The sequence below is a fragment of the Schistocerca cancellata genome, chromosome 4, assembly GCF_023864275.1.
Source record: "Schistocerca cancellata isolate TAMUIC-IGC-003103 chromosome 4, iqSchCanc2.1, whole genome shotgun sequence".
Taxonomy (NCBI): Eukaryota; Metazoa; Arthropoda; class Insecta; order Orthoptera; family Acrididae; genus Schistocerca; species Schistocerca cancellata.
The window spans coordinates 628,548,333-628,561,953 of record NC_064629.1 but is presented as its reverse complement, the minus strand read 5'-3'; the positions used below and the strand labels follow the sequence as shown (position 1 = coordinate 628,561,953).

The 13,621-nt window shown below is 40.3% G+C and overlaps 1 protein-coding gene across 6 annotated transcripts in view; it reads left to right on the top strand.

Moving 5' to 3' along the window:
- Nucleotides 1–13,621, top strand: part of LOC126183189 (microtubule-associated serine/threonine-protein kinase 2) — a 247,513-nt gene that overhangs the window by 72,249 nt on the left and 161,643 nt on the right. For all 6 annotated transcript variants that reach the window (XM_049924927.1, XM_049924928.1, XM_049924926.1 and 3 more), the window contains exon 9: nt 10,032–10,263. In XM_049924927.1, coding sequence (XP_049780884.1) covers nt 10,032–10,263 — 232 coding nt within the window. The remainder of the gene's footprint in view (nt 1–10,031; nt 10,264–13,621) is intronic.

Below are 13,621 nucleotides of genomic sequence, written 5' to 3'. Positions count from 1 at the left end.
GTAGGCGTTGCTGTGTCGTATATAGGCATTGCTGACCACAAGGCCGTATTCTGCCTATTTACATATCTCTGTATTTGAATACGCACGCCTATGCCAGTTTCTTTGCACTTCAGTGTAATAATAATAATAATAATAATAATAATAATAATAATAATCCCCGTGGAGGCCCGGGAGAAGAATAGGCCTCCGGTATGTTCTGCCAGTCGTAAAAGGCGACAAAAAGAACAAACCACTAACAGGGCTAACCCCCCTTTTAGTGTGATTACTTGGTTCAGGACAGAACTAAAGAAGCCTCGGACAAGTGCCGTCATGGTCGGGGACGACGCTTGAACCCTATGCCCGCCCACAATGGTAACGACACTGCTAGCCAACTGGAAAAGGATTTAAATCCGAATAGAGGTGTTTTGCAGGATATGCTTCCTGCAACCACCCTAGAAGGAAAACAAAGACAGAGGATGAGATGGTCAGATGAAGTTAATCGACACCTCATGTTCTGTTATTACCAAGCAACAAACCTAGGAACCAACACAACTGGATACAGATCACAAGTATACACAACATTTATTACCAGATACCCGGAATTAAAATTTTTAACAGAACAACGACTAGCTGATCAGATCCGTGTAATAATCAAAAATAACAGGATACCCCAGTCAGAATTAGAAAACATCAAACAACAAGTACAACAAATACTGGAACAAAATAATGTGCAATCAGAAGAGGAAGAAAACACAGTAATGGACTCAAACATCCCAGAGCAAACAAACAAAGACCAACACGCATCAATTAAACAATCAGAGGAAAACGAAATCTTAAGACAGCCACCAGAACAAGCACAAATAGAACACGAAGAGAGACACGTGTTAGATATAGAAGAGAAATTTCAGCTGACATATATAGAACACAAAGACACAAATACAGACATTAGACCATTCTTGCATAGACCGCCAAATAACCCACAAGTCGAAACAACAATAAAAACTATCAACACAACATACACAACAAAATAAATGAAAACACAACTATGGAAGAGTTACAACTACTGGTTTATATAGGAGCACTCACTACACTAAATATACGCACTAGGCAGAGATCAGAACAAACCAACACACAGAAGAAACCCACAAAACCAGCATGGCAACACAGGTTACAGATCAGAATAGAAAAACTGAGAAAAGACATCGGACAGCTAACACAATTTATAAGAAATGAAATATCAGACAAAAAACGAAAAAGGTTAGGTAAAATCTCACAACAAGAAGCAATAGAGCAATTAGATGAAAAAAAGCAGAAATTGCAAGCATTGGCCAAACGACTTAGAAGATACAAAAAAAGTGAAAATAGAAGGAAACAAAACCAAACATTCAACACAAACCAAAAGAGATTTTACCAAACAATGGATAACACACACATTAAAATAGACAATCCACCAAACATAACAGACATGGAACACTTCTGGAGCAGCATATGGTCAAACCCGGTACAACATAACAGGCATGCACGGTGGATACAAGCAGAAACAGACACATACAAGATGATACCACAAATGCCTGAAGTGATAATTTTGCAACATGAAGTCACCCGAGCAATTAATTCTACACACAATTGGAAAGCCCCTGGAAATGATAAAATAGCAAATTACTGGCTAAAGAAGTTCACCTCAACACATTCACATCTAACTAAATTATTTAACAGTTACATTGCAGACCCATACACATTCCCTGATACACTTGCACATGGAATAACCTATCTGAAACCTAAAGATCAAGCAGACACAGCAAACCCAGCTAAATATCGCCCCATAACATGCCTACCAACAATATACAAAATATTAACTTCAGTCATCACACAGAAATTAATGACACATACAACACAGAACAAAATTATAAATGAAGAACAAAAAGGCTGCTGCAAAGGAGCACGAGGATGTAAAGAGCAACTGATAATAGATACAGAGGTGACATATCAAGCTAAAACTAAACAAAGGTCCCTACACTACGCATACATTGATTACCAAAAAGCCTTTGATAGTGTACCCCACTCATGGTTACTACAGATTTTGGAAATATACAAAGTAGATCCTAAATTGATACAGTTTCTAAACACAGTAATGAAAAATTGGAAAACCACACTTAATATCCAAACAAATTCAGATAACATCACATCACAGCCAATACAGATTAAGCGTGGAATATACCAAGGAGACTCATTAAGTCCTTTCTGGTTCTGTCTTGCTCTGAACCCACTATCCAACATGCTAAATAATACAAATTATGGATACAATATTACTGGAACATACCCACACAAAATCACACATTTGCTATACATGGATGATCTAAAACTACTGACAGCAACAAATCAACAACTCAACCAATTACTAAAGATAACAGAAGTATTCAGCAATGATATAAATATGTCTTTTGGAACAGACAAATGTAAGAAAAATAGCATAGTCAAGGGCAAACACACTAAACAAGAAGATTACATATTGGATAACCACAGCGACTGCATAGAAGCGATGGAAAAAACAGATGCCTATAAATACCTAGGATACAGACAAAAAATAGGAATAGATAATACAAATATTAAAGAAGAACTAAAAGAAAAATATAGACAAAGACTAACAAAAATACTGAAAACAGAATTGACAGCAAGAAACAAGACAAAAGCTATAAATACTTATGCTATACCAGTATTGACCTACTCATTTGGAGTAGTGAAATGGAGTGACACAGACCTAGAAGCACTCAATACACTTACACGATCACAATGCCACAAATATAGAATACATCACATACATTCAGCAACAGAAAGATTCACATTAAGCAGAAAGGAAGGTGGAAGGGGATTTATAGATATAAAAAACCTACATTATGGACAGGTAGACAATTTAAGAAAATTCTTTCTAGAACGAGCAGAAACTAGCAAAATACACAAAGCAATCACTCATATAAATACATCAGCTACACCATTGCAATTTCATAACCACTTCTACAACCCTTTAGATCACATAACATCAACAGATACAAAGAAAGTAAATTGGAAAAAGAAAACACTACACGGCAAGCACCCGTATCATCTAACACAGCCACACATAGATCAAGACGCATCCAACACATGGCTAAGAAACGGCAATATATACAGTGAGACGGAAGGATTCATGATCGCAATACAGGATCAAACAATAAACACCAGATATTACAGCAAGCATATTATTAAAGATCCCAATACCACAACAGATAAATATAGACTTTGCAAACAACAAATAGAAACAGTAGATCACATCTATATCTACATTTATACTCCGCAAGCCACCCAATGGTGTGTGGCGGAGGGCACTTTACGTGCCACTGTCATTACCTCCCTTTTCTGTTCCAGTCGCGTATGGTTCGCGGGAAGAACGACTGTCTGAAAGCCTCGGGGCATGCTCGAGTCTCTCTAATTTTACATTTGTGATCTCCTCAGGAGGTATAAGTAGGGGGGAAGCAATATATTCGATACCTCATCCAGAAACGCACCCTCTTGAAACCTGGCGAGCAAGCTACACCGCGATGCAGAGCGCCTCTGCTGCAGAGTCTGCCACTTGAGTTTGCTACTTGAGTTTGCTAAACATACCCGTAACGCTGTCACGGTTGCCAAATAACCTTGTGACGAAATGTGCTGCGGATGTACAATACTAGCAAATACAGAATACCCCAGAAGACATGACAATGTAGCAAAAATAATACATCAATAACTTGCCATGCAATATAAACTAATAAAACAACACGTTCCCACATACAAGTATGCACCACAAAATGTACTGGAGAATGATGAATACAAATTATACTGGAACAGAACCATTATAACAGATAAAACAACACCACATAACAAACCTGACATCATACTCACGAATAAAAAGAAGAAATTAACACAACTAATCAAAATATCCATACCCAATACAACAAATGTACAGGAGAAAAAAATTGAAAAATACATCCAACTGCCTGAGGAAGTCAAGGACATGTGGCATCAGGATAAAGTTGACATTATACCAGTTATACTATCAACTACAGGAGTCATACCACACAATATCCACCAGTACATCAATGCAATACAGCTATATCCAAACGTATATATACAACTACAGAAATATGTAATTATTGATACATGTTCAATTACCCGAAAGTTCCTAAATGCAATGTAACATATACCGTACAATTAAAAGGAAGTCACGCTTGATCAAGGTCCGCGTCACTTTCCATTTTTTACCAGACATAACGTCTGAGAAAGGAATTTATAGTAGTAGTAGTAGTAGTAGTAGTAGTAGTAGTAGTAGGAGGGACAAGGCTGCTCGTGCCCTCCACATAGTCGGATTATGAGCTGATGTTTGTGGACTCCACTGGTTACTGACATTGATCTTTCAGCATGACCAGTCCTCCTGGCCCCTTCACACCTAAACTGGCCTCCAGTCATTTGGTCATTCTGTGGAATTGTAAGGGGTACTACTGTCACATACTGGAACTGCAATACCTTATTTCCTCCTCTTTTGGCGGTTTTCATAGCTCTCCAAGAAACACACTTCTCTGACAACCATTCTCCAATGCTCCGTGTTTATTGTTCTTTTTGTCGGGATTGTGCTGGTTGTAAGAGGGCATCTGGAAGGGTCTGTCCTTTGGTTTGTACAGATGTCAGTGAATGGATTCCCGTTCATACCTCAGTAGAGGCGGTAGCTGTATGGATGCAAACGATCTCAGTGATTACCACTTGGAATGTTTACCTACCTCTAGGTGGGCCTCTTACTTATGTTGACTTGACCACATTAATCCAACAACTTTCCACTCTTTTCTTCTGTCTGGGGGCTTGAATGTGCATCAAGTCCTGTGGCAGAGTACCACTTCATCTGGTAGGGGCCTTCTAATTGACCAGCTTCAGCTGCACCTCGTTAATGATGGTTTTCCTACCCATTTCAGTGCGACCTTTTCAGCTTTCGATATAACGATCTCCTCCCCTAATCTTGTGGCTTTGCCACATTGGTCACTGCACAATGACCTTTGTGACAGTGACCACTTTCCGCTGATCCTGTCGTTTCCTTGCCACCGACAGACAAATCAGCTACCACATTAGGTGCTACACAGAGCCAGTTGGCCTTTGTATGCCTGTGCTGTTACATTCACTGCCCCTCTGTTTGATTATATTGATGATGTTGTGCAAAGCATCTCGGACATGATCATTCACACTGCTAGAACTACTATTCCTCTTTGTAAAGTTCACTGCCACTATTGGCCGGTGCTGTGGTGGACCAAAGACGTTGCAGTAGCTATTCAGGATCTCTGACAAGCCCTCCTACAATTCAAACAACATCCTTCAAAGACCAACGTTATCACTGTTAAGTGACTTCATACTAAGGCTTGTTGTCTAATCAAATGCTGGGAGCACTATGGCTCCTTCAAAGGGATGTATGCCTCTTCATCTCAGGTTTGGGCCGAGTTCCTTGGTTTTATGGGCTGCCAGCACTCAATAGCCATTCTGGGTCTTGTTCAACAGGGTGGTCTTTTAACAATTAATTGGTTCATGCAGATCACCTTGTGAACAGCATCAGTATCTTCTTTGTACAGCTACCTTTCTACTGCAGAAGCAACAATTTGAAGACATCCCCTTGTGTTTCACTTCCCACCGAGCTGAGTTCTATAATGAACCATTCACTGACGGGGAACCATTCCAGGCACTTGTCCCATGACCTGATTCAATTCACAGTCAGATGATCCAACACCAGAATGTTCCTCAAATGCAACTCTGCTCAGGGTCTTCAACAATATTTGGGTCCAAGGAGCCTTCCCCTTTCAATGGGGAAATAGCATAGTTGTCAGAGTCCTTAAGCCATGCAAGAACCCAACATCTCCTGACAGTTACCAGCCGATTAGCCTGACCAAATTACTCTGTAAGTTGCTTGAAACTATGGTTTCCTGCAGATTATGCTGTGTTCTTGAATCTCGGAGCCTTTTCCCCCCTGTCAGTGTGGTTTATGGGAGGGATGATCCACAGCTGACCTTCTGGTTAGGGTGGAAGGAGCAATCTGACAGGCATTTTTCTAAATGCCAACACCTTGTCGCAGTCTTTTTTTTTTTTTTTTTTTTTTTTTTTTTTTACCTGCAAAAGGCGAATGTCACCTCTTAGTGCCGCCACATTTTACTTACCCTCCATGACTGGGGCTTTGAGGTTCTCTACTGATTTTTATTCATCAGTTCTTATCCCACTGGTTGTTCTGGGTTAGAGTCAGCACTTTACTCAGGTCACCATGGGGCCAAGTGAACAGTATCCCACACGGCTCGGTGTTGAGTGTTGCACTCTTCCTCATTGCCATCAGTGGGGTAGTGACCTTTCTTGAGCTATTGGTCACATCTGAGTTGTATGTCAACAATTTTTTTTTTCCATTTGGTACAGCTCCCACTAGGAAGCCTCTGTGGAATGCCAGCTTGAGGTATATTTCGGTGGTCCTCTGCATGGTCTCTTTTCCACGATTTCCAATTCTCTCCTTCAAAAACGTGGGTCATGCATTTCTGCCATCATACACAGCACTTCCTGACTTGGAACTAGACTTAGGTACCCAGCACCTGGACATTGTAGCACAGTCCCATTCCTTGGGCCTCCTTTTTGACAAAAAGCTGACTTGGCTGCCTCATATTTGTCAGCTGAAGACTGGCTGTATGGAAGTTTAATGCTCTCTGCTTCCTCACCCACAAATCTTGGGGTGCAGATCATGCTACTCTTACCTGTGTTTAACAGGCCCTGGTTTCGTCCCAACTGTATTATGGTTGCCAGGTTGATGGCTCAGTGGCTCCTTCAGCTTTAAAACTGTTATAACCAGTCCGCCATCATGGTGTGCATCAGGCCACTGGTTCCTTTCAGACTAGTCCTATAGACAGTCTCAATGTCGAAGTGGGGATCTTCCCTCTGTAGATTCGACAGTACCAGCTCATGGTCTCCTATGCAGTCATCATTTGACAATTCCCCAATCCTCCCACATATTCTGTTCCCTTTGTATACATGGGGTATCATCCTCCTGATACCCGCCATCAGGTGGGATTACCTGCTGGAATGTGCCTCGTCTCCCTCAGCAAAGATCTCAAGCTGCTGTTCCTGGATCGTGCTCCCCATGTTTTCTCGTGCACTCCACCTTGGATGGTGCCCAGGTCATGGACTAGGGTCAATATCTTCCAAGGTCCTAAGTTTTGGTCGCCCACTTGACCTTTTGTCATCTTTTATGTCCTAGTTTTTGAGGAGTTCCATGGTGCTACCATCTTGTACACTGACAGCTCTAGAACTGTGGATCTGATGTGATATGCTTTTGCATCTCCTGCCGGTATGGAATGCCGTTTGGTCCAGGGAACATGTAGTGTGTTTATGACAGAGCTGACAGCTGTTAGCAGAGCCTTCAGTTTTATTAAAGTGGCCTCCCATGACCGTGTTTTAATATCTACTGACTCAGTGACTAGTCTCCAGGCTGTTGACTGATTCTGTCCTTGCCACCCTTTGGTCTCCACTATTCATGAGTTTCTTGCTTACCTTCATCAGGCTGTCTGCTCAGTTGCCTTTCTGTGGGTCCCAAGTCATGTGAGTATCCTAGGGAATGAACTGGTTGGCCATCTGGCTAGAGAAGCACTTACTCACTCTCCTGGCACTTTTCTGTTGCCAGATGCGGATTTCTCACTGCACATGAGACCTCCGCTCACTTAGAAATGGAACGACATCTTGTAGGCTGCTGCGCCATCTGAAAAAATTCTGCACAGTCAAGGAGACTACTCCAGCATGGTGCTCCTCCTTCACTTTTCCCAGAAGGAATCCACAGTCCAGTTCTGTCTCCACATTGGTCATTACAGGTTGACTTGTAGTTTCCTTTTGTGTAACAAGCCATTCCTGATTGCAGCGGTGGAGCCTTACAGACAGTAGCTTGTATCTTGGTGGAATGGCCTCTCGTTTTGGCCCTCCATGGTAAGTGTAGACTCCCAGACTTGTTGCCTCTAATATTGACAGACAGGTCACGGATGGTTGAAATGGTTCTAAGTTTTCTTTGTGAAAGTGGTTTTCATTCTCAGTTATAAGGTTTTAATTTGGTCTGTAGCAGGGCCAAGGTGGTTGGGGATGGGATGCCTCCCACTGCATGCTAGGTCTGATGGATCCCTGATCCTACCTCCTTGACTAGGCTACTCTTTTATCCCTTTTTTACTCTGTTTTAATAACTTTTAGATTTGCTTGGCCTCCTTTCTGTCACACGTAATTTTAAATTCTAGATGTAGCACACTGTTGAATACTGAGCAGACTAGACTAATGAATCGGATGGGACAACTGTGGGTGGGTATTTCGTGTTACATGCAGAGACCTGGGGCACCCACCTTCCGACTTTTCTGTTTCCTTAACCATGCTTCTATTATTGATGGAACAAAAGCTGTCCATTATTTTTCTTGCCTTCTCATTTTTACTGTTATGACTGTCCCAAATAGATCAGAAAATGTTCTCAGTGGAGGCTTTTACTTCTGGAAGCATCCATCTTGGTTCGAGGGACTGATGACCTAGTTGTTTGGTCTCGTAACCAGCCCCCCACCCCCTCCCCCATGTGGCCCCCCCAACCAACCAACCAACCAACAATAGTGTCACATTCATGAGAGTAATATTTCAAACAACATGACAGTGGCTCACACGGCTATGTTTTGTAAAAATTTCCTTGGTGGATGAAATGATTTGTTACAGAATAATGTTATTTATGGTGTGATATTTTGTATTAAAATTGTGACAAAATCTGTATTTCCTAAATCGTGTCACATCTATCCCCTTTGTTTTGCTGTTTCCTGTCCCATGCCCCCACTGAAAATATAATGCTCTGCTACAAAATTAGGGAACATTTTAGTCAACTGTGATATTTAATGACCTGTTAGAAGAGTGTGTGATAGTAAAGGGGAAAAGTACACTATTTTATTTGGATGATTTTTCTCTGCTATGTCTATAATTCTTTATAGCAGATACAGCCATGGTTTGTACAGTCGAATTCATTCCATAAATCACAAAATATGATTCTAAATTTCAACTAATTATTATGTTTCGTAGAGAAGAGCAAATTCATTTTTCACTTGATAACCCATAACTGCATTTGAATTGTCATTTCAGTAATGAATGACACCTGCTGAAGCAGGTGAGTATTCTTTTGGGAATAGGTTTTTAAGAATGATTTAAAACGTCAAAAATGACATAGATAAACTGGTCCATATTCACATTTTCTTTTTCACATATCTTGTATTAGGGATTGTAATATTGAATGTTTTAAATTTTTTAACAAAATATAACCAGATGTACTCATAATCTTGAAGTAATTGCATTGTCAAGGGGAAAAAAATAAACCTACAATCAAATAAAGATAAAAAAAAAATCTGTCACGTTATGTGCGTCAGCATAGACACAATCAAAATGTGACACCGATGATAACTTTCTAACCCAGATATTCATTCATCCAGGAATAGAGAGGAGAGGGTTGAAAATAAGATCATTTGAATATCAAGAGGGAAGATCATGTAGAACAGCAAGTGAAGGGAGATAGAGCATTATGGCGTTTCAAATGTTTTGTGTCTCCATTGATGTAGTGACCTGGCTAACTATCTTCCTTTGTGGCAAAATAGTTAATTTTCTTTGAACTCTCTTCTTTTGTCATGCAATGAAGGGATACCTATCCAGAGTGAAAGCTGTGGTTTGTGTTGTCCTGTTGTTTTTGTTTGTTCTTGTGACATAAGTTAACCAAGAACTTTTTATAATATAATTTGTATTTTACTAACATATGTAAATGTGAACATCTTTATTCGATATTTAAAAGGAATATATTAAAGACTAATTTTTCTGTAAAGTATAGTAGTTGCAATAGGCTGAACACAAATTGACAAATCTACAATAGCAGTTACCATTAGGAAGACATGCATTTGTGATTCAAGAATAATGTAAAGTTGTTTCTGTTCTTGGCGGTGTTCTCAGTCAGTTGGTGACTTATTCCTATTAATAAATTGTTACAGACAAAAGATAAATCACCTGATGCAGCAGCCTGGTTAAGTGGAATAATTAAAAAATTACTTCTTATAATTTCTCGCCCTGCTCGTTTACTGGAGTGCTTAGAGTTTGACCCTGAAGAATTCTATTTACGCCTGGAACAAGCTGAAGGCCAAGCTAAAACATCGTATGGAATAAAGGCAGAAATAGCTCAGTATGTCATCAACAAATTGGGTTTAACAAGAGATCCCATAGCAGGTTTGTAGTATTGTGAATTTAAGTTACAGTTTTTCTACGTTTTGTATTGGTAGTATATTAAAAGTGTTTCAAAATTACATTAAACATGTAAATATGAGAAATTTTATAACTCTTGACAGTAGTGCTTAATTTTGTACAGTTACATTACCAGGTGATCTCAAACATGTTTACCATCATGTTTTACCCATGAAAACCAGAAGTACATCTACATCCATACTCTGCAAGCCACCTGATGGTGCGTGGCGGAGGTTACCTTGAGTACCTCTATCGGTTCTCCCTTCTGTTCCAGTCTCATATTGTTCGTGGAAAGAAAGATTGTCGGTATGCCTCTGTGTGGGCTCTAATCTCTCTGATTTTATCCTCGTCCTCTTTTCTCAAGATATACGTTGGAGGGAGCAATATACTGCTTGACTCCTAGGTGAAGGTAGGTTCTCGAAACTTCAACAAAAGCTACTGAGCGTCTCTCCTGTAGAGTCATTCACTGGAGTTTGTCTATCATCTCCGTAACGCTTTCGCGATTACTAAATGATCCTGTAACAAAGCACGCTGCTCTCCGTTGGATCTTCTCTATCTTTTCTATCAACCATATCTGGTACGGATCCCACACTGGTGAGCAATATTCAAGCAGTGGGCGAACAAGTGTACTGTAACCTACTTCCTTTGTTTTCGGATTGCATTTCGTTAGGATTCTTCCAATGAATCTCAGTCTGGCATCTGCTTTACCGACGATCAACTTTATATGATCATTCCATTTTAAATCACTCCTAATGCCTACTCCCAGATAATTTATGGAATTAACTGCTTCCAGTTGCTGACCTGCTATATTGTAGCTAAATGATAAAGGATCTTTCTTTCTATGTATTTGCAACACATTACACTTGTCTACATTGAGATTCAATTGCCATTCCCTGCACCATGCGTCAGTTCGTTGCAGATCCTCCTGCATTTCAGTGCAATTTTCCATTGTTACAACCTCTCGATATACTACAGCATCATCCACAAAAAGCCTCAGTGAACTTCCGATATTATCCACAAGGTCATTTATGTATATTGTGAATAGCAACAGTCCCACGACACTCCCCTGCAGTGCACCTGAAATCACTCTTACTTCGGAAGACTTCTCTCCATTGAGAATGACGTGCTGCATTCTGTTATCTAGGAACTCTTCAATCCAATCACACAATTGGTCTCATAGTCCATATGCTCTTACTTTGCTCATTGAACGACTGTGGGGTTGTATCGAATGCCTTGCGGAAGTCAAGAAACACGGCATCTACCTGTGAACCCGTGTCTATGGCCCTCTGAGTCTCGTGGACGAATAGCGCAAGCTGGGTTTCACACGACCGTCTTTTTCAAAACCCATGCTGATTCCTACAGAGTAGATTTCTAGTCTCCAGAAAAGTCATTATACTCGAACATAATACGTGTTCCAAAATTCTACAACTGATTGACGTTAGAGGTATAGGTCTATAGTTCTGCACATCTGTTCGACATCCCTTCTTGAAAATGGGGATGACGTGTGCCCTTTTCCAATCCTTCGGAACACTATGCTCTTCTAGAGACTTACGGTACACTGCTGCAAGAAGGGGGGGGCAAGTTCCTTCACATACTCTGTGTAAAATCGAACTGGTATCCCATCAGGTCCAGTGGCCTTTCCTCTTTTGAGCAATTTTGATGTTTTACTATCCCTCTGTCATCTGTTTCAATATCTACCATTTTGTCATCTGTGCGACAATCTAGAGAAGGAACTACAGAGCAGTCTTCCTCTGTGAAACAGCTTTGGAAAAAGACATTTAGTATTTCGACCTTTAGTCTGTCATCCTCTGTTTCAGTACCATTTTGGTCACAGTGTGTCTAGGCATTTTGTTTTAATCCACCTACCACTTTGACATAAGACCAAAATTTCTTAGGATTTTCTGCCAAGTCAGTACATAGAACTTTACTTTCGAATTCATTGAACGCCTCTCGCATGGCCCTACTCGCACTACATTTCACTTAGTGTAATTTTTGTTTGTCTGCAAGCCTTTGGCTATGTTTATGTTTGCTGTGAAGTTCCGTTTGCTTCCGCAGCAGTTTTCTAACTCGGTTGTTGTACCACGGTGGCTCTTTTCCATCTCTTATGATCTTGCTTGGCACATAGTCATATAATGCATATTGTACGATGGTTTTGAACTGTTCAAAGCCCAAACATACTTGTTACTCAGTAACAATGGGGTTGCAGTCTTTATTTTGTTCTTCAATTCATCGATATTGTGAACCTTATGTCCACAGACAGGCTCTTTCACCGTACAGTATAATGTGAAATCACTGGTCGTGGGAACATGAAGGCCAGCATGAAAGTATGACATGACTTATCCAGGAACATAAAAATGTGTTAGTAAGTGTGTCCCAGGATATATAGGCATATTTTGTTGTGATACTCATGTTGCAGAAAATATGTCATCAGTCTGGTGGACAATGGGAAACTTATTGACTGTATACACATGTAACATCTTTCAGTAGATGACTGAAGGTACTTGATGCTGTTATATGTATAAAAAAAAATATAAAAAATAAAATCTGTTGTTGTTGAATCCTGTATGAACACTGGTTTGATGCAGCTCTTCATACTAACCTACCCTTTGCAAGCCACATCATCACTGCATAACTACCACAGCCTAGGTCCACTTGAACCTGCTTACTGAATTCAGTCCCTTGTCTCCCTCCACAACATTAGCCCCCCCCCCCCCCCCCCCCTCCAACCCACATTTCCTTCCATTACCAAGTTGACAATTCCGTGATGCTGCAGAATGTGTTCCTCTCAACCGATCTGTTTGTTAGTCAATTGTGCCATAAATTTATTTTTTGAGCCAGTACCTCCTCGTATGTTATTTGATGTACCCATCTAATCTTCAGCATTCTTCTATAACACAAATTTTCAGAAGTTTCTACTTTCTTCTTATCTGAACTGCTTAATGCCCATGTTTCACTCTGATACAAGGGTACACTCCAGGCAGATACCTTCAGGAAAGACTGCCTAACAGTTAGATTGAACTTAGACATTAATAAATTCCTCTTTATCTGAAACGTTTTTCTTGCTATTGCCAGTCTGCGTTTTATACCGTCTGTTCTTCAGCCACCATGTGTTGTTATTATTGACAAAATTATTGTGTTAGGCACACTTCAGCAGCATGATGTGTGTTCTCTAGCCACTCCAACTTAGTCGATCTGCACTTTCTGCCAATCTCATTCTTTAGATGCATGTATTGCCTTTCACCAGCTTAATTTGCTGCATTTTTATGTTTTCCCCTTTTCATCAGTTAACTTCTCCCGTCTTATCCATGGATTTTTACTAGTTCTTGCCTTTTTAACTAAGTGA